General features: G+C 44.8%; 1 protein-coding gene across 7 annotated transcripts in view; it reads right to left on the bottom strand.

The window, feature by feature from the left end:
• SPECC1 (sperm antigen with calponin homology and coiled-coil domains 1) overlaps nt 1-19,920 on the bottom strand; it is a 334,491-nt gene that overhangs the window by 209,913 nt on the left and 104,658 nt on the right. Inside the window, exon 1 of one of the 7 annotated variants that reach the window (XM_033921593.1) lies at nt 201-493. The exons of 5 other annotated variants lie outside the window; for them this stretch is intronic. In XM_033921593.1, the coding sequence (XP_033777484.1) occupies nt 201-240 (40 nt within the window). In that variant the 5' untranslated portion in view covers nt 241-493. Of the gene's footprint in view, nt 1-25; nt 126-200; nt 494-19,920 lie in introns of those variants that run through there. One more of the 7 variants, XM_033921592.1, reaches the window with a different exon arrangement.

The following is a 19,920-nucleotide window of genomic DNA, read 5'->3' as shown; positions in this document are numbered from 1 at the left end:
GCGATCTATAGAGCCATAATCCAACCAAGTAGGAGAAACTTGCAGACGGTTCCGTTCCAAAGACCCCAGCAAAGGAATTTCATGGCCGTAGCCCCAGCTACGTTTCGGTGGGATGCCATGACACCTTTAGCCCAGCCAAGCCTGCAGGTGCTCAGCCCCCTAAAGTAGTGCAGAGGGAGGGGTGCCATCGCTCCACCCACCTTCTTGCGGCTCCTCGGCTCTCCCAGGCTGGTTGCCCATCTCCGGGGCGACTCGCACACCATCCCCCTCCGCTCGCCGGCTGCTCAACCGACGGATCTTGCAGCCCCAGTGCACATGCCACCTCCGCCCTTGCTCGCAGTCCGCGGCCGGGTGGGGGGAGGTGACTCAGCAAGGGACGTAAGCCTCCCCCCCTCCCCCCGAGGTGGCTTCAGCGCACTGCACACGTGCTCCGAGGGGCCGCAGCTGACTGCTCGTGCTTAAACCACGCCCCCCTCCCAAGACACCACTGACTCACTTATCCTGGTTAGCAACTCGGGCAAAGTGCCGGCAAGAGATGATGGTTTTTTTCACCAATTAATTTGAGAGTTTTTTTTTTTTTTTTGGGGGGGGGTGGGGGGTGTTAATCTTGCTTAAGAACTACCAGCATGCATTTATTATTAATTTCCGAAAAAATTTTAACCCTTCTAAGATTGAGACACTACCCCTGCCCTCAGCTATTACAATATTTAAAGTTGGGGGGTTTTTTTGGTTGTTTTTTTTAAATTAAGGCGGATCTTTCCTCCTCTCGCCCCTTCCCAACATTATGAAACTGAATAAAGAGGGGCGTGGCTGGTCGTACTGATGCTCATCAAAACCTCTAAACAGCTATTAATCATGTCTATAGGCTGCAAGCGGTTGTACAGACTCTGGGGCACTGACCATGACGTCCCTTAGCTTCATGGAGCAGCTCAGTGTTAGATTCTGGAGCAAAGCTAGGCACTTTGTCAAAATTTACATTAATTGTGCATGAGAAAAATAAGTGCCTTTCCAGGCTTGCATTAATCTCTAATTTGTTCTTTTGGGGGTAGAGAACTCTGACAGCAAGTGTAGGGGAGGGGAGAAGACGTAAACTTGGAGATCAGTGGAGAGGAGACTGTCAATAATTTCATACAGAAAGACAGGCAAGAGGTGAAGGGTTCTAGGTGCTTAGGATGGGGTGACAGGGCCCTGTATCTGTGGGAGAGGGATACAAGTTTCAAGCTTATTTACCCCCTGTTTTATGAAGCCGGCAAAGGCCCCGAACCCCTTTAAATCTATGGGCAGAGAGAGAGAAAGAATCTAAGGGTAGGAAAAATCCAGAGAGGAAGTAATGGAACCCAGGAGGGAAGGTGCTGCATCCAGGGTGGAGGGGAGAGAGGGAGTATTTTGGATCTGGGAAGGGTGGGGGGAGATGTTGACCAGATGGCCAAGTAGACAATGGGAGGGGGGAAGATGTTGAACCTGTGGCAGAGGAGAGGGAGTGAGGGATGCTAGACATCAGAGGTGGGGAGGGATATTGGTCCTTGAGCCAGAAGAGAGGGAGAGTAAAAGGGATAAAGGGAAACATTCTGGTCCATGGGTAGAGGACAGGAGGGAAGACTGATTGGCTAGGGAGATATCAGGTTACAAAGGTGAGTGAGGGAGAGATGCTGGATTGTAAGGGTAAAGGGAGGAAGGGGAGATACTGGGAATAAAGGAACCTATGTGTGAGAGGCCATGGAAGGGGGCGGTAATCAAGGAGATGAGTGAGAAGAGGATAGTGAGTACAAAGGGGAGGTATGTGGTAATGGGATGTAGATGAAAAATAAAGGGAATAGGAGGCTGGGAAATGAGCTAAAGGGTAAATGAGGGAGTTGGAAAATTGTTAGGTTGATGAAAAGTACAAAGAAGATGGAGAACTGAAAAGTGAGAAAGAGGGTGAAGTTTGAGTGGTCAAAAAAGGAAATAGCTAAAAGGGAAAGATCACTATGTCAAGAGACAAATATATGGAGTGAATAGAACAAGACAGAAGAGATAACCAGTTGGCATCAGCCAATGCAAAAAGAGTAAAAGACAGGCACGAAAGCAGAAAAGAAACTAGGACCAGCATGGTGGAAAAATAAAATGTTCAGTAAATAAACAGTATTTTAAAAAGTGTTTAAATTTTGATTTTTTTTTTTAGCTGGAATTTTGCAGCATTGGAAACTGTACATCACGGTTGTCTTTGTATTTTGTACAAAAGGAAATGCATTTCTATTTTTATTTATTCAGTGTTGCAGTACATGTTAAGTTTCACTTTTGGGGGTCCCTAGTTCAATTTTTGCTTCCTATTTCTACTTCTAATTTGTGAAGGTCTAGCCTGGTATTCTGTTTGCTTATAGTTTTCTGTGTAGAATTCTGTAAGCAGTTCCACTTGTTCTGTTTTACCTGTAGTAGGTGTGTTGGATTTTAGGGCCCAGTGTAATATTTGTAGTGCTGCCTATTTGTAAGTAGGGTTCTTGCTATTTGAACCATTGGATTAGTGCTACTGTCATAGGACATGTTTGCTGCATGTATGCGAGTTATTTTTTTCAGGTTTCATATGACACGAGAATCTGAATTTTTTTTTTGTATGGTGACTTTCATGGAGAAATTTCCTAGATCTGATCTGCATCCGTGGTTGGGAGGAGGTTGGATTTTTGTGGATGCAGACATGTTTACATTTGACTCATAAAAACTGCTGCACTGTATCAGACCAAAAGTATGTGAGGGACATGTATGCAGTATGACCATCAAGCATGTCCCAACTGAAAAACAGGTTGAGAACCACTGTCCTAGCAGCATTTTTTTTTTTTTTTATAAACTGTTTATTCACAAGAGAAAATACACGCAATAAGCAGAAATCACATTTTCCAATACAAAACTAGTATCAAACAACCAACAGAAGAACCCTGACTACAGGAAGAGTCCAGGCCTGTGTTCTGATAGCCTGGACCCAGCCAGTCCACACCCTAAAAAGAATCCCGCCCACCCTTCCCCAGCCCAAATACCCCCTTACCACCACCCCCCCCACCCCCAAGACCCCACCCTCAACCCACTGGCAAGGAATAAACTACTGGCTTCCGCAAGCGATTGACCACCTGGCTTTTTATCATAGGGGGTAAAGTATCCAAATAGGAGGCCCAAACAGACAGAAAAAGCTTACTCCGGGAACGAGAAAACCGAGCGGACATAGACTCCCAAACCATTAAAAGATGGAATTTATTGCGCCAATACCAGATGGTGGGTGGGAAGTCCTGAAGCCAGTGATTGAGAATGCATTTCTTCCCCACAATATAACCCTTACAGATAAGCAAACAGTCGCCTGCAGAAAGTCCTCCCAGATGGCCGGCAGCCAAAAAAATAATCCCTTCCACTGTCGAGGGGAGTGTATAACCCACCAAAGATTCCAAATAACACCTGATCTCCAGTCAAAAGGCGGAGATAGTGGCACACGACCACATACCATGCGCCAAAGAATTATCAACCCGGCGACATTTCAGGCAAGTAGAGGTAGGGGCACACCCAAAGTCCTAGCAGCATTTAAAAACAAAGCAACATGCAAATCTTTCCAAATTTATAGCCCGGATACACCACTAACACTATTTAACACCTATGCATATTACTATATTAGATTTTTGTCTAGAGTGAGTTTTAGAAATTACGACAGATACTGAAACAGTAATTTCTGTTGGCAAGGAGGCTGGGGGGGAAAGACATGAACCTTATTGCCCAGGGATCCAGATCCCTGGCAATCTGCCCCTACAGTATGGCCTTTATCTGCCACAGACAGAGGAGATCGGCCAGCAGGATGACAACATCGTGCAGGAACTAAGAAGCCTCAGGGAGGAGGTGAAACGTCTGAGAGGCATCAGAGAGGATGAGGCCTATATAGATGGGATAGTGCAGGAACTATCCCAAATCTCAGAACGAGCCCATGACGGATCTCCCATGATGACTCCAGGGCCGTCGTCAAAGAAACCAACTGTTGCAGTTCAGGAGATGGATGGAGACACTGACTCCTGGCAGTTAGTGACCTCCTCCACAGGTAAACGTAGGAGACCCCCCCCCCCATTCACAATCTCTTCACCTTCTCACTCTTTCTCTCACCAGGGCAGCTCCACATTGACTCCGCAGCTGAGCCTGAAGAACAGATTCCAGGTCTTGCAGGAAGAGACTACCGACGCAGATATGGACCAGGATCAGCTCACATCTCCATCTCCGGGCACAATGGATCGACACCCCCAAAAGAAGCGTAGAGTAATAGTCATTGGGGACTCCATGTTGAGGGGCACCGAGGGACCAATATGCAGACCGGATATGCAGTCGAGGGAGGTCTGCTGTCTGCCCGGAGCCAGAATAAGAGATGTGACCACCTGTCTCGATAGACTTCTCAGGCCCCAGGACCACTTCCCCATGCTGCTCATCCACGTAGGAACGAATGACACTGCCAAGAACACCCTGAAGGACATAACTACAGACTTCGGAGCACTGGGAAAGAGACTGAAACAGACAGGAGCACAGGTAGTATTCTCTTCCATTCTTCCTGTTAGGGGCAGAGGAAGGGGCAGGGACGAACGCATTCAGAAGACGAATGAGTGGCTGCAACGATGGTGCCAGGAAATGAACTTCGGATTCCTGAATCACGGAGAGGCATTACAGGGACTACAGGGACCAGACGGACTCCACCTGACCAACAGAGGTAAGAACGTCTTCGGACACAGACTAGCCCGCCTACTTCGAAGGGCTTTAAACTAGGTAAGTCGGGGGAGGGTACCCATTTTTACACCGGAGCAGTAAGTAACAATCCTGATGTGGCAAACCAAAACTACGCTTTCAAGTCTGAGGTAAGTACCCTTAATGCAAAAGAATCGCTAGGAGACACTTTAACTCCAACGGGTGGCTCACTACAGGAGCTTAAAAATCAGAAAGAGTGGAGAGCTATGTATGTTAACGCACGCAGCCTAGGGAATAAATTTTTAGAACTAGAAACAGAAATAGTTAATGCAGATCTAGACGTAGTAGCAATATCCGAAACATGGTTCACAGACTCTCATGGGTGGGATATAACTATACCAGGATACAACCTGCTTCGGCAAGACAGAGAGGGTAGGTTAGGAGGTGGGGTAGCACTTTACATCAAAGAGAACATCAAGACAACCAGGATCACGGATGTCAAGTATACTGGGGAATCCATCTGGGTAAACCTGGCCAGAGGCGGAGAAAAATGCCTATACCTTGGTGTGGTATACAGACCCCCAAGACAATCGGAGGACAAAGACACAGAATTAATTGAAGACATGGAGAATATCACCTTACGGGGGGACGTAGTTCTGTTAGGAGACTTCAACATGTCTGATGTAGACTGGAACACACTCTCAGCAACAACTTGTGATAGCAGAAGGATATTAACGTCCATGAAGGGAGTATGGCTCAAACAACTGGTACTAGAGCCCACAAGGGCCCAGGCCATCCTGGACCTGGTACTTACGAACGGGGAAAGCGTCTCGGAGGTCTCGGTGGGAGAAACGCTAGCCACCAGTGACCATAACATGGTATGGTTTAACCTTAAGAAAGGCTTCCCTAGATCACAAACAAAAACAAGGGTACTCAATTTCCGGGGCACCGACTTCACACGCATGGGAGATTTCATCTATCAGACACTGCAGGTTCAAAAAGTGACTGATAATGTGGAAGCTATGTGGTCAACCTTGAAATCGATCCTTCATGAGGCAACTATCCGCTACATAAAATCGGTAACCAAACAACAAAGGAAAAAGAAACCCCAATGGTTCACAGATGAGGTCTCGTACCTAGTCAAGGAGAAAAAAAAAAGCATTTCTCTCATACAAACGCACAGGGGAAAAAGAAGCTACCATTGAATACAGGACAAAGTCTGCAGCGGTCAAAACAGCAGTCAGGGAGGCCAAACTTCGAACGGAAGAAACTCTAGCGAAGAACATTAAGAAAGGGGACAAATCTTTCTTCAGATACATTAGCGACAGGAAAAAGAACGCAAACGGGATAGTACGCCTTAGAACACCAAATGGGAATTATGCGGAAACAGATTCCGATAAAGCCAAAATACTGAATGATTACTTCTGTTCAGTCTTTACATGCGAGGCGCCGGGACAAGGGCCACAGCTGGAAGCAAAGCAAAGCATGGAAGACCCATTTCAGAATTTTGAGTTCACACCAGCTGATGTTTACAGAGAATTGTCAGGACTCAAGGTGAACAAAGCCATGGGACCGGACAATTTGCACCCAAGAGTGCTCAGAGAGCTATGCGATATTTTGGCGGAACCGTTAGCCGTACTCTTCAATCTCTCCCTGAGAACGGGGAGAGTCCCCCTAGACTGGAAAACTGCCAACGTTGTTCCTCTACACAAGAAGGGTTGCAGAGCAGAGGCTGCGAATTACAGACCAGTGAGCCTCACATCAATAGTGTGTAAACTCATGGAAACCCTACTTAAAGGCAAACTAGACACAATACTGGATGAGGGGAATCTGAGGGATCCCTGCCAACATGGATTCACTAGGGGCAGGTCATGCCAGTCCAATCTTATCAGCTTCTTTGACTGGGTGACAGGAAAGCTGGACTTGGGAGAGTCTCTGGACATAGTGTACTTGGATTTCAGTAAAGCCTTTGACAGTGTCCCACACCGTAGACTATTAAACAAGATGAAATCAATGGGGTTAGGTGAGAAACTAACTACATGGGTCAAGGAGTGGCTGAGTGGAAGACTTCAGAGGGTGGTGGTCAATGGCACCCTCTCTGAGACATCGGAAGTGACTAGCGGAGTGCCGCAGGGCTCAGTCCTGGGACCATCCCTTTTCAACATATTCATAAGGGACTTGACCCGAGGACTACAGGGTAAAGTAGCACTGTTTGCCGACGACGCCAAACTGTGTAATATAGTAGGTGAAAGCAATCTCAAAGATAGTATGATGCAGGATCTGATCACATTGGAAAACTGGTCCTCAACATGGCAGCTGGGCTTCAACGCTAAGAAGTGTAAGGTCATGCATCTCGGTAGCAGAAATCCATGCAGAACATACACCTTGAATGGAGAAACACTAGCTAAGACTTCAGAAGAACGGGACTTGGGAGTGATCATCAGCGCAGACATGAAGGCTGCCAAACAAGTAGAGAAGGCCTCATCCAAGGCAAGACAAATGATGGGATGTATCAATAGAAGCTTCGTCAGCCGCAAACCTGAAGTCATAATGCCACTCTACAGAACCATGGTGAGACCTCATCTGGAATACTGTGTGCAATTCTGGAGGCCACATTACCGGAAAGATGTGCTTCGAGCTGAGTCGGTCCAACGGATGGCCACTAGGAAGGTCGCTGGACTCAAGGGTCTCTCATACGAAGAAAGACTGGGCAAGCTGCAACTCTATACCCTAGAGGAGCGCAGGGAAAGGGGTGACATGATCGAGACATTCAAGTACGTCACAGGTCGTGTAGAGGTAGAAAACGATATATTCTTTCCCAAGGGACCCTCGGTCACAAGGGGGCACCCGCTCAAACTCAGAGGAGGGAAATTTAGTGGTGACATCAGGAAGTATTTCTTCACAGAAAGGGTGATAGATCACTGGAACAAACTTCCGGTGCAGGTGATCAAGGCCACCAGTGTGCTCGACTTTAAGAATAAATGGGACATCCACGTGGGATCCCTGCGACGGTCGAGTTAAGGAACTAAGTCATTAGCACTCAGACTTAATAGGGTGGGTAAATGGAGTGGGCAGACTTGATGGGCAGTGGCCCTTTTCTGCCGTCATCTTTCTATGTTTCTATAGAAATGGCATTGATTCTGTGGGCTCATATTTCCCTGGATCCTCAATTACAAATCAAAAAGAATGACTGAATTTTGATTTGTTTCTTTCACTAACCAAGGAAAGGCTTTGGACTAGGATTCCTTTGTTGAGGTGTGGCGCAATCCACCCCTGCAGTACAGCCTTTATCTACAAAAAAGGACCCGAGTTCCACAACAAATTCAGAGTCCACAAAACACAAGTGAAACACTAGTTTCTGGAGATGCAGGATGTTTATATAAAAGCTTATTTTACAATATTCCATATAATAAAAGCATATCAGGTACAAAATGTTTGTGTCAAGAATATTACAGTATATGTACACAGGATGAGACCTGGACCCAACATGGACCGTGTGTCGGCAATATTTTGAATGAGGTGGAAATTGGAGAGAACTGTAAATGAAAACGCAATATGCGCCATACCTAACGTGACCATTTATTTTTTCCATCAAAACGGGACATCTATTAATTGTCAGTCCCGCCCCCAATCCTGCCCTAGCCGCACCCCCCAATCCCGCCCCCAATTTCTTCCATTCATTTTTCATGTACACAATATCTTATTAATTCATAATGGTAACCATAAAATAAAAAAACCTCAAACACTATACGGTGAGAAAATGTTAATTATTTATATTTAGAAGGTTTTCAAAGATGTCAAGGAAGATGACTAAAATATGCAATAGTACAAGCCAAATAACTCCAAATAGTATGTCCAGAGACCCAGTGTTTCAGTGAAATATATTAATATATGGTCTCTAAGGTATATCTTCATAAGTACTTTCAAAGGTTTATAAACCTCATTAGTGTCTGCTGTATGAAAACAAACTTTCTTCCATACAGACAAGTGACATGCTGAGATTGATAGTACAATTTCTTTATTAGCTCATATGCAATGTCACCTCAGTAACTATAAAAAAAATAGACAAATAGTGCAAAATAGACAGCAGATATAAATTCTCAAAACTGACACATTTTGATCACTAAATTGAAAATAAAATTATTTTTCCTACCTTTGCTGTCTGGTGATTTCATGAGTCTCTGGTTGCGTTTCCTTCTGACTATGCATCCTTTCTTTCATTTCTTTCTTTCTTTCTGCACTCAGGCCCAACAATTGTCCCTTTCTATTCCCTCCTTCCTTCCTATGTCCTTAGTAGTGCCCCTTCCCATGTCCTTAGTGCCTCTTTTCATGTCCTAAGTGCCCTCAGTGCCTCCTTCCTATGTCCTTAGTAGTGCCTCCTTCCTATATCGTTAGTGCCCCCAGTGCCTCCTTCCTATGTCCTTAGTACCCCCAGTGCCTCCTTCCTATGTCCCACTCACTGCCTTCCAGCCTTTGTCCCACATCCTCCCCCTAAGCCTACCTGCCTGCTTGCATACCTCCCTGACATGCTAAAGCCTGCCTCCCTCCCTGCCGTGCCAATTCAACCCCCCCCCCCGGTCTGTCGCAGCCGCTGCTTCATGCCACCCAGAAGCCTTCTTCCCGATGTCAATTCTGACATCGGAGAGGAAGTTCCAGGCCAGCTAATTGCCTGAACTTCCTCTCAGACGTCAGAATTGAAATAGCACTGCAGGGATGGGAAGCGATTGCCGGTCCGATGTCCCTGCGCACCACTACGGGACACTGTCTGTGAAAATGGGACATTTCAGCATCCCGAAGTGGTAGGTCAGGACAACGGGACAGTTGGTTCAATAATGGGATGGTCCCATTGAAAACGGGACGTATGGTCACCTTAGAACATAAGCAGTGCCTCTGCTGGATCAGACCAGGGGGTCCATCCTGCCCCACAGTCCGCTCACGCGGCAGCCCATCAGGTCCAGGACCTGTATAATGATCTCTATCTATACCCTTCTATCCCTTTTCTTTTCCCTATCTATCTATACCTTTCTATCCCTTTCTTGTTCAGGAATTCATCCAATCCCTTCTTGAACCCTGATACCGTACCCTGTCCTATCACACCCTCTGGAAGCGCATTCCAGGCATCCACCACCCTTTGGGTGAAGAAGAACTTCCTAGCATTGGTTCTGAATTTGTTCCGTTTTAATTTATTCGAATGCCCTCTCGTTCTTGTAGTTTCTGAAAGTTTGAAGAATCTGTCCCTCTCTACTTTCTCTATGCCCTTCATGATCTTGTAAGTCTCTATCATGTCCCCTCTGAGTCTCCGCGTTTCCAGAGAAAAGAGCCCCAGTTTCTCTAATCTTTCAGCATATGAAAGGTTTTCCATACCTTTTATCAATCGCGTTGCTCTTTTCTGAACCCTCGAGTATCGCCATATCCTTCTTAAGGTACGGCAATCAATATTGGACGCAGTACTCCAGATGCGGGCGCACCATCGTCCGATACAACAGCAGGATGACCTCTTTCGTTCTGGTTGTAATACCTTTCTTAATACCTAGCATTCTATTCGCCTTCTTAGAGGCCACTGTGCACTGTGCCGACGGCTTCATTGTCTTGTCCACTATTACCCCCAAGTCCTTTTCTTGAGTACTTTCACCCATTACCAGCCCTCCCATTGTATAGCTGTACTTCGGGTTTCTTTTCCCTACATGCAAGACTTTACATTTCTCTACATTAAACTTCATCTGCCATCTCGTCGCCCACTCTTCTAGTTTGTTCAGGTCCCTTTGTAAATCCTCACAGTCCCCTTTAGTTCCAACTCTACTAAATAGTTTGGTGTCATCTGCAAATTTTATTACTTCGCACTTCGTCCCTGTTTCTAGATCATTTATAAATATATTGAACAGCAGCGGTCTGAGTACCGACCCCTGTGGAACACCGCTCGTGACCCTCCTCCAGTCAGAGTAGTGGCCCTTCACTCCTACCCTTTGCTTCCTACCTGCCAACCAATTATTGATCCATCTATGAACGTTTCCTCCAACCCCATGGTTCTTCAATTTCCGTAGTAGGCGTTCATGGGGTACCTTGTCAAAGGCCTTTTGGAAATCCAAGTATATGATGTCTATGGGGTCCCCTTTGTCCATTTGTTTGTTAATTCCTTCGAAGAAGTGAATAAGTTTGTTAGGCACGATCTTCCCTTGCAGAAGCCATGCTGGCTTGTTTTCATCAGTTTGTTTCTATCTAGATGTTCATCAATGCTTTCTTTTATCAGTGCTTCTGCCATTTTCCCCGGAACTAAAGTCAGACTCACCGGTCTGTAGTTTCCCGGGTCACCTCTCGATCCTTTTTTAAAGATGGGCATAACATTAGCTATTCTCCAATCCTCCAGGATCACGCCTGTTTTCAGAGATAGCAGAACTACTACAGCGGGTTTGTAATCTATTTCCTCCTTTAGTTCCTTCATAACCCTAGGGTGGATTCCGTCCGGGCCCGGAGATTTGTCACTTTTTAATCTATCTACTCCTTCTATGATCCTTTCAATTCCGTCGACGATGTCTTTTGTTCTTGCTCCTGGGAGGCAGGTCACTAGTCGATCCTCTCTCCCTCCTGCTATGTGGCTATCTACTTGCCTTAGGATTGAGTCTCCCACTAGGATCGCAGATTTTCCTCTTTTCAGTTTTCGCTCCGGCTGCAGGTCTGTGTCCTCGGTGTGCTTCACTGCTTCCTCTTCTAGGCATCGGCCAGACCTTGCCTCCCCTTCCTGCGGGATACCTCTATGGGCTTCTTCTTCCTTGAAGTCAGATTGCTCCTGTTCTCCATTTCATGTGGGTGTATCTTCGTCCTCCCTATGCTGTCCATGTTCTTCCACCCTCCTTTAAGCCTCCTCAATAAATTTCGAGCTCCCTGACTTGTTCCTCGATGTGACTCTCTCTCATAGGGTCTTCGGTTGTCCTGACTGGGTCCTCTGTGATGTAAAGTCCCTCCAGTTCCTGAATCCTGTACTTCAGTCGTCTGACTTCCTTCTTCAAGCTTTTCAGTTCCAGACACCGACCGCATACATACGACTGCCTCCCTGAGGGGAGGTAATCGTACATATGGCAGTCCATGCAATACACTGGAAAGCTCATCCTCTGGATTCCTTTTGCTTCCATTGCTGTCTGCCTTTCTGAAGTGCTCTTGGTTATTGTGCTAGTACTTTTTTGCTTGTGTGTGTGTTCTCTCCTGTGTCTGCTGTTTGCTACTTCCCTATTCCTGCTAGTGTTTTGTAAGTATGTATGTTCCCTCTGCGTGTACTGTGTTTTTGCTTTTTATACTTGTTTGGTTATTTAGTTATTTGTTGTCATCCTTACCTTGCTGACCTTGTTGTTCTTCCCTGGTGTTTGGTGTACTGACTCGGCTCTTCTTGAGGCTCTTTGCAAAGGCGCTCTCTACGCACCAAACGGCTGTGTGCCGTTGGCTCCTCCCCCTTTAAGGGGGAGTTCGGATGATGATCCTCCGACACAGTGGGGGTGGGTGGAGCTTACTCTCGCCGCTGCCCCTGGCTTCCTGCTCCTCTTTGCCTCCTCTCCTGGCTCCTTTCTGGCTTTTACTTTGCTTTTCTGCCTCCCCCCTTCTGCCTGCTTGCTCCTCTAGCTTCTAACTTTAACCACCAACAACTAGAGAATGAAGAAGCGAGTTTTAGAAATATTATGACAAGATAGACACAGTAATTTCTGTTGGATAGGAGGCTGGGGGAGGGGACATGAACCAATTTGCCCAGGGATCCAGACACCTAGCAATCCGCCCCTGCAGTATGGCCTTTATCTGCAATTTTTTTCTTTTTCCTTTGTTTAAAAATTTTATTTATTGATTTATTACTATACATATCAAAAGAAAATATAGGCAAGACACTTCAATATAATCAGAAAAAAAATTTGACATGAAGGAAAACATTGTATATCTTTTTAGTCCACACTATTGAGGGTGTCTTGTTCCTTAATGGGCTAAAGAAAAAAAACTTTTCCAAACCTTTTAATCTCAAATTGACAGGCAGAAAAAAAAAAAAAAAAAATCTTTTACTTATCTTCAACAACAATATCAGTTACTGAAAGTCTCAAGTAAAGGTTTGTCTGTAAGAAAATTCTCCAATTGGGATGGGTCCACAAATACTGTGTTTCCCCGAAAATAAGCCCTAGCATGATTTTCGGGGTAGGTCTGAAAATAAGTCCTAGTCGCTGGCAGCAGCGCTTCCCCTCCCCCTGCTGACCCTTCCATCTCTTCCTTGCCAATCGCGAGATCAAAATACCTTGTAAGAAACAGCAACGTCGGCAGCAATCTAGACAGGCATGCTGCCCTCTCTTGCTGGGGCGTTCCGTGTGCTGCGTTGCTGATGAGTGATGCGGCAGAGGAACACCCAGGCGGGAGAAAGCACTGCCGACGTTGCCGTTTGTTACAAGGTATCTAGGTCTCGTAATTGGCGGGGAAGATGGAAGAGTCAGTGGGGGAGGGTGCACGGCAGGAGGGATAGAAGCTGCAAGGGTTCTGCAACACAAGGGATAGGAGGGAAGGATAGAAAAATACTGCACATGGGGATGGGTGAGATGGAGGAAAGATGCTGCATATGTGGGGGAGAGAAAGGAAATAGGAAGAATTGGGGTGAAGGAGAGGAAGGGAGAGATGATCATTGTACATGAAAAAAATAAGATCTTTCCCATAAATAAGATCTAGTACCTTTTTTGGGCCCAAAATTAATATAAGATAGTATTTTTGGGAAAACACGGTATGTACTTATTTGCATAAGAAACTAAACATTTACAAGGGAACCTAAGAAAGAAGGTAGTTCCCAAAGCCAAAACCTTAGGCTTAAGCTGGAGGAACTGTCGCCTCTTAAATTGAGTTTGTTTGGCTACATCCAGAAATACTTTTATAGCCTGCTTCTTAGCAAATTACAATTTAAGAATTACTTGCTTTTTTATTATTTCTGACCTAAAAGTGACCAACAGAGTGGCTCACTGACTATATAATTCTTTGAAGATTCTAAGAACTGTGAAACATTTAAACTATCCGGTAATACTAATTGGTCTATTTCTCCTTCAGCTACTCTTTTTGAACCCTTAGGTATATAATAAACATTATCAGGAAAAAAAGGTATCCAACTGAGAATACTGAAGTACATCTTTCATATACATTTTTTTTTATAATTCCAAAGGTGTAAATAATGAGAAATAGGAAAATTCAAAAACCTAAGATTTTTTACTTCTTATTAAGTTTTCCATCTTTTCTACTTGGAAGAGCAATGCTGTACTATCCTTTATACTGGAAGCTACAGCTAATTGTAAATTAGATACAGAAGAATCCAATTTTTCTAACCTGCCACCAATTGAGTCTCATGATTTGTCACTTTCATGATCATATCTGAAGAAAACTGACAAAAGTTTAGAAACAGTACCTTGAAGAGATGATTCAGTTCGATTAACCACCAGCCAGACATCTTGTAAGGTAATTGTTTTTGGCCCTGGCAACATTTGCACTGGGGTCAAAGAACTATTATTGGTTAGTCTTTTAACTTGATCATAAGTATCCAATTGCAAATCCATTCCAGATAATTGTGAAGAGGTTGATTCTGGTCCTTCATTGGGACCAGAATCAATCTTCCTTTCATTCTTTGGTACTGGTTGAAGAGGAGGCGACAGTTCACCTGAAGAAAGTGAAGCAGTTTGTATAGATAAATTCAAATTGTCTCCAACGGATGTCGTAACAATGGGTGTTAGATGGAGGTCCATTGGTCCTGTAATATTAATAGATACTGAGGAAACAATTTTTGCTTTTCTTTTACCCATTGTATCAGAAAAAAACAAAAAAACAAAAAACTATAAATCCCTGCTCCTCAGGGGCTCAAAAGGGGTGTGCCTCTTTGGCCATATCCCTTTGGACACACCCATAGGCTCGCATCTACGGGCTGCGTTACATGGTTCAATGATGTTTAAGAGGCCTAGGAGGACTTCTCTTCCCAGCACACAATATCAGCAGGTGTCCGCAAGGGTGCTTGTCAGTTCATCCCAGAGGTACCCTCCGGTCCAAAACAGCTCTGCACACTCTGCAGCTCAATGATGTTTAAGAGGCCTAGAAGGACCTCTCTTCCCAATACATGATATCAGCAAGTGTCCTTGGGAGTGCCTGTCAGATCGTCTCAGAGGTGCCCTCCAATCCAAAACAGCCCTCCCACCATCATTTTCTATGTTTTTGTGCGATAGAAATGGTATTGATTCTGTGGGCTCATATTTCCCTGGATCATCAATTATAAATCAAAAAGGATGACTGAATTTGGCTTTGTTTCTTTCACTGACCAAGGAAAGGCTTTGGACTAGGATTCCTTTGTTGAGGTGTGGCTGTTTCCCGATTGTGTTTTCTACCTCCAATAACCCACAGAAAAAGTGTTACTCATACAGTTAGCATCCACACTCCAGCTGGGAGTGTTTAATTGGTTAAAAGCAGGCCAAAAAGGATTCCCAAGTGAGGTTAGGTCATCTTTTGAGCAGTGCTGTCTGCCACTGGCACTGAACTATCAACACGCACACATTAACTTCAGATTCAGGGAAATGTATTTCTCACAGGAAGAGCTGAGATCACATTATTCAGACAATTCCAGCTCCAGTCATGCCCTTAATATGAAGTGTTACAGAAAGCAGGACATCATATGTCCATGCATAAGAGGATTACAGAAGATTCCAGATGCCATCAAACTCTGTGGCTTTAAGGTCTTACACTCTTGAAACAACTGAAGAGCTTAGTTCCAAACCTGTTATAAACTCATTTTATTTTGGAGTGGGGAGAACAACTAATGGCTGGAAACAGACTGCCTTCATAAATGGCCATAAGATGTGTGAAATTTGCACTGAAAGGCATTTATTCATAAGTATAAGATCTTCAGTAAAAAAGTTCTTGTTCATTTATCCAGGAAACAGCTTTTCGCACATAGCCATTTTAGAACTAAGCTCTTAAATTACTTACCTGCAAATGTTGTTCTCTACAGCTAGCATCCCCATAAAGAGTGGAAACTGAAAGGTGGCTGCTCACATGACTTATTCTGTTCTGGAATATTCAGATTTAGGGATAAGAACAAAAGAAAAGAACAGCCTTACTGGATCAGACCAATAGTCCATCAAGCCCAGTAGCCTTCTCAAGGTGGCCAATTCAGGTCCCCTAGTGCCTGGCCAAAATCCAAGGAGTAGCAATATTTCATGCTACTAATGCATTCCAGAGCTTAACTATTCTCGGAGTGAAAAAAAATTTCCTCCTATTGGTTTTAAAAGTATTTCTCTGTAACTTCGAGTGTTCCCTAGCATAGGCAGAAGAATGTTTTTTTGTTGAGGGAGAGGGGGGGGGGGCAAAAGCTCAGCCCAAAAGCTCAGCCTAAACTCTGCCTCTGATTCCACCCCATAATATTAATTGTAATGTAATTTCTTCCATCCATTTTTCATATACACACAATTTAATCTTAATACATAATGGTAACCACAAAATTAAAAAACAAACAAACCACAAAACACACTGTACGCAGAGAAAATGTTAATCAGTTATATTCGAGGGGGTTTCAAAGATGTCAAGGCAGATGACTTTAAAATATGCAATGTCACCTCAGTAACAACTATAGAAAAATAGACAAACAGTGCAAAATATAGACAGCAGATATACATTCTCAGACACATTTTGATCACTAAATTGAAAATAAAATCATTTTCCTACCTTTGTTGTCTGGTGATTTCATGAGTCTCTGGTTGCACTTCCTTCTGACTTTTCTCTTTCTTTCTTTCACAATCCAGCCCCATCCCCTTTGGGTCTAGGACTCTCTCTCTCTTCTCTCTGCTTACCCTCCCCAGATCTAGTATCAGTTCTCCTTTGTACCTACCACCACCTTTTTTCCAGGTCTCCCTCTCCCTCCTTTGTTATGATCTTTCATCTCTCTGTTCTTCCTCAGGGTCTCTCCCCCTCTGTCTGCACCTCCCATAGTCCAGCATCTGCCTCCTGTCTTTCCTCTTTGGTCCAGGCCTTTCTCTCTCTTTCTTCTGCTTACAACCCCTCTACCTCTTCTCTGCCTCTCTCTTTCTCTCTCGCCTTCCTTCCTCCTGCCTTCCTATGTCCCCCTCACTGCCTTCTAGCCTTTGTCCCACCCCCTCCCTTGAAGCCAGCCTGCCTGCCTCCCTTCCTGCTGTGCCAAAACCTGCCTACCTACCTCCTTCCTACGCTGAAGCCTGGCCTACCCACAGCCAATTCTTTCTTTCCCCAGTCCACCACAGCCAGCCTGCCTCCCTGCCACGCCAAAACCTGCCTACCTACTTCCCTTCCACGCTGAAGCCTGGCCTACCCGCCGTCAATTCTTCTTTCCCCCCAGTCTGCCGCAGCCAGCTAGTCTCCCCCTCCCTGCCACACCAATTCTCGCTGCTGCAGCAAATTCAAGAAGGGAAGGGCCAGGCATGTGCAGCTGCGCCAGCCCACAAGCCCTCCCCTGACGTCAATTCTGACATCAGAGAGCAGGTCCAGGCCAGCCAAGCAGTGATTGGCTGGCTCGGACCTTCTCTCTGATGTCAGAATTATGTCAGGGGAAGGCTTGTGGGCCAGCGGTATGCATTCGCTGCATGCGCCTGGCCCTTCCACCTTCCTGTAGTTGTGGCAGTGAGGGGCGGTGGCGGGCAGAGAGCAGCAGTGACCGTGCAATTTTTGGGGAGACCATAACCCTTGTGACCCTCCCCATTCTGACGCCTATGTCCCCTAGTCTTTGTAATTTTTGACAGAGCAAAAAAGATCCACTTTGTAGACTTCAGTTGGTGACTGTCAGGCTACGAAGCCTGACGAAGAATGACAGAATTCAAAAGGCATGGAATATACACCAAGATCTCTATTTCCACTCAAAGCAAAATTTAAATGACTTTCATATTACAAAGAAGGCTTAGAGGGGGTAACATGCACCATGCAAAAGTAGCACAGTGCTTCTCAAGCCAGTCCTTGAGGCACACCCAGCCAGTTGGGATATCCATAATGAATATGCACGAGAGATTTGCATACCTAAGGAGGCAGTGCATTCAGATTTATCTCATGCATGTTCATTGTTAGTAGCCCGAAAGCCTGAATGGCTAGGTGTGCCTCATGGGCTGTGTTGGAAAGCACTGAAGCAGCTAAATCATGCAACAGAGTGCCTGAAGCAGATGACTAAGCTTCAGGGCATGGTGGATCCGAGATTAAAGGTTTCTGCATTGATGGGATCTAGCATGGCAGAATATGGCAGGTCACCAGCGCAGCTCTTGGGCATGGAGGTGACCGAATGCATGCATTAAAGCCTTGATTACATAAGATGCCTACAGTTAGGCTTTTAAATTGGCGAGGCAAGCACCAAGACATACTTAAGAGATAAGGGGGGGGGGAAATGTGTGAAATAACATTAAATCGATAGAAAAGTAATACATTTAACGGGAAACACAAATGGAGTAGTAATAAAATCTGAGAGGAAATAATTTAATACAATGGTGAGAATATGTAAATGTGGTTAAAGATCAAACATATCTTTGAATAAGAAAGTTTAGATTGGATTTGAATTTATCTAAAGACGGTTCTTCAGGAAGGTACATGGGCATTGTGTTCTAAAGAGATGGAGCAGTCACAAAGAAGATTGATTTGTCTCGTCATATACTATACCATCTTGCCCAGTATCCTGTTTCCACAGTGGGCAATCCAGGTCACAAGTACCTGGCATAAACCCAAATAGTAGCAACATTCCATGCTACCAGTCCCAGGGCAAGCACTGGCTTCCCCCATGTCTGTCTCAATAGTAGATTATGGACTTTTCCTCCAAGAACTTGTTCAAACATTTTTTAAACCAAGATACACTAACTGCTGTTGCCACATTCTCAAGCAACAACTTCCAGAACTTAACTATTCGTTAAGTGAAAAAATATTTCTCAATTATTTTAAAGGTATTGAATGTCCTCTAGGCTGTAATTTTTGAAAGAGTAAAAAAAAAAAAATATATATGTATCATTTTTACCCATTCTACAACTATTTAAAATAAAAACTGTGTGTATATGTGGCACTAATTCACTAGCAAAGGTGCACTATTAAAAATCCCCAACTTTTGTACAAAAATTAAAAATGGGGGCAGAAATCTAATGAAATTTACCCCCTTAATCTCTTGTTTAAAGCCCTGGCTCAAATTAGCTCTTTTGCAAGGGCTTACCATGTCTCAGAGCTGATGCAACAGTTGATAGAGAAATATTTTAACAATATACATGTATTCCCTCTGGAAAATGGAAAATGTGTGTATACACTTTCAGCTGGCCCAAAACACAGCCAAAACCCATGCTCCCCTAGAAATCTATGTCCTAGCCACCTACACATTTAAAACAACAGCTTTATGAAATCATAATTTACACGTGTGTATATCTAACCTACACATGTACATGCCGCTATTTCCACAGGTAGAGTATTTTAAAATGAGCTCCTGCATGTTATGGAAGCTTGTTTTAACCTCTAATATTTTTGAAGATTAAAAAAAAAAAAAGCTACCACAACTCATGAGCTCTGGCAACCTCACAGGTTGTTTCCTTAGGTGGGAGAAGAAAACTGGCTTCATACAGGATTCTAGAGCCCAACTGAACCCAGAATCTTAATTTTTTTGCCAGAACCGAATCTGCGACCAAAACTGGCTACTTGGTTTTGACAGAAACTGAAACTGCCCCTCTCCACTCCCTTCCCTACACCTAACCAAAAAAAAAAAAAAAAGCTTACCCCTTCCCCAGTGGTGGCCCCCTCACTCTTTATTCCCTTCCATCATCTCTCTGCCACCCTCCAGCCTACCCAAACATCTGTAGGAACTTCCCTACCCTAAGAAGCCCTTGTAGTCTAATGGCCAATTGCAATGGCTGCTGAGACTGCCACAGGAGGTCCCTCCCGGCAGTCTTTTTAAAGGACTGTTTGGGCGGCCGGATGGCTTTTCAAAACCTGTCACTTTGTCCGGGTTTTGAAAAGCTTCCAGTTCAGGACCGCCATCGAGAGGGCATCTGCGGATGCAATGTGGTGACATGTGTGCATGCATGTGACATCATTACGTCACATCTGCGCATGCACAGATGCCCTCCTGATATAGCTCTGAGCACAAGAGATTGAGGTGGAGTTGGAGTGGAATGGGGTGGGACATGGATGGGACAGGGTGGGCCTGGGGGTAGGGCCATTGGTCCAAATTTTACTGTAGTAAATTCTCAGCAGCTGAGACATGGTTGCATCACCTCCTCGGTCACCATG

Source organism: Geotrypetes seraphini, chromosome 15 (assembly GCF_902459505.1).
Source record: "Geotrypetes seraphini chromosome 15, aGeoSer1.1, whole genome shotgun sequence".
Taxonomy (NCBI): Eukaryota; Metazoa; Chordata; class Amphibia; order Gymnophiona; family Dermophiidae; genus Geotrypetes; species Geotrypetes seraphini.
Note: the sequence above shows the minus strand (reverse complement) of the source record. Positions and strands in the feature narration are given on the sequence as shown.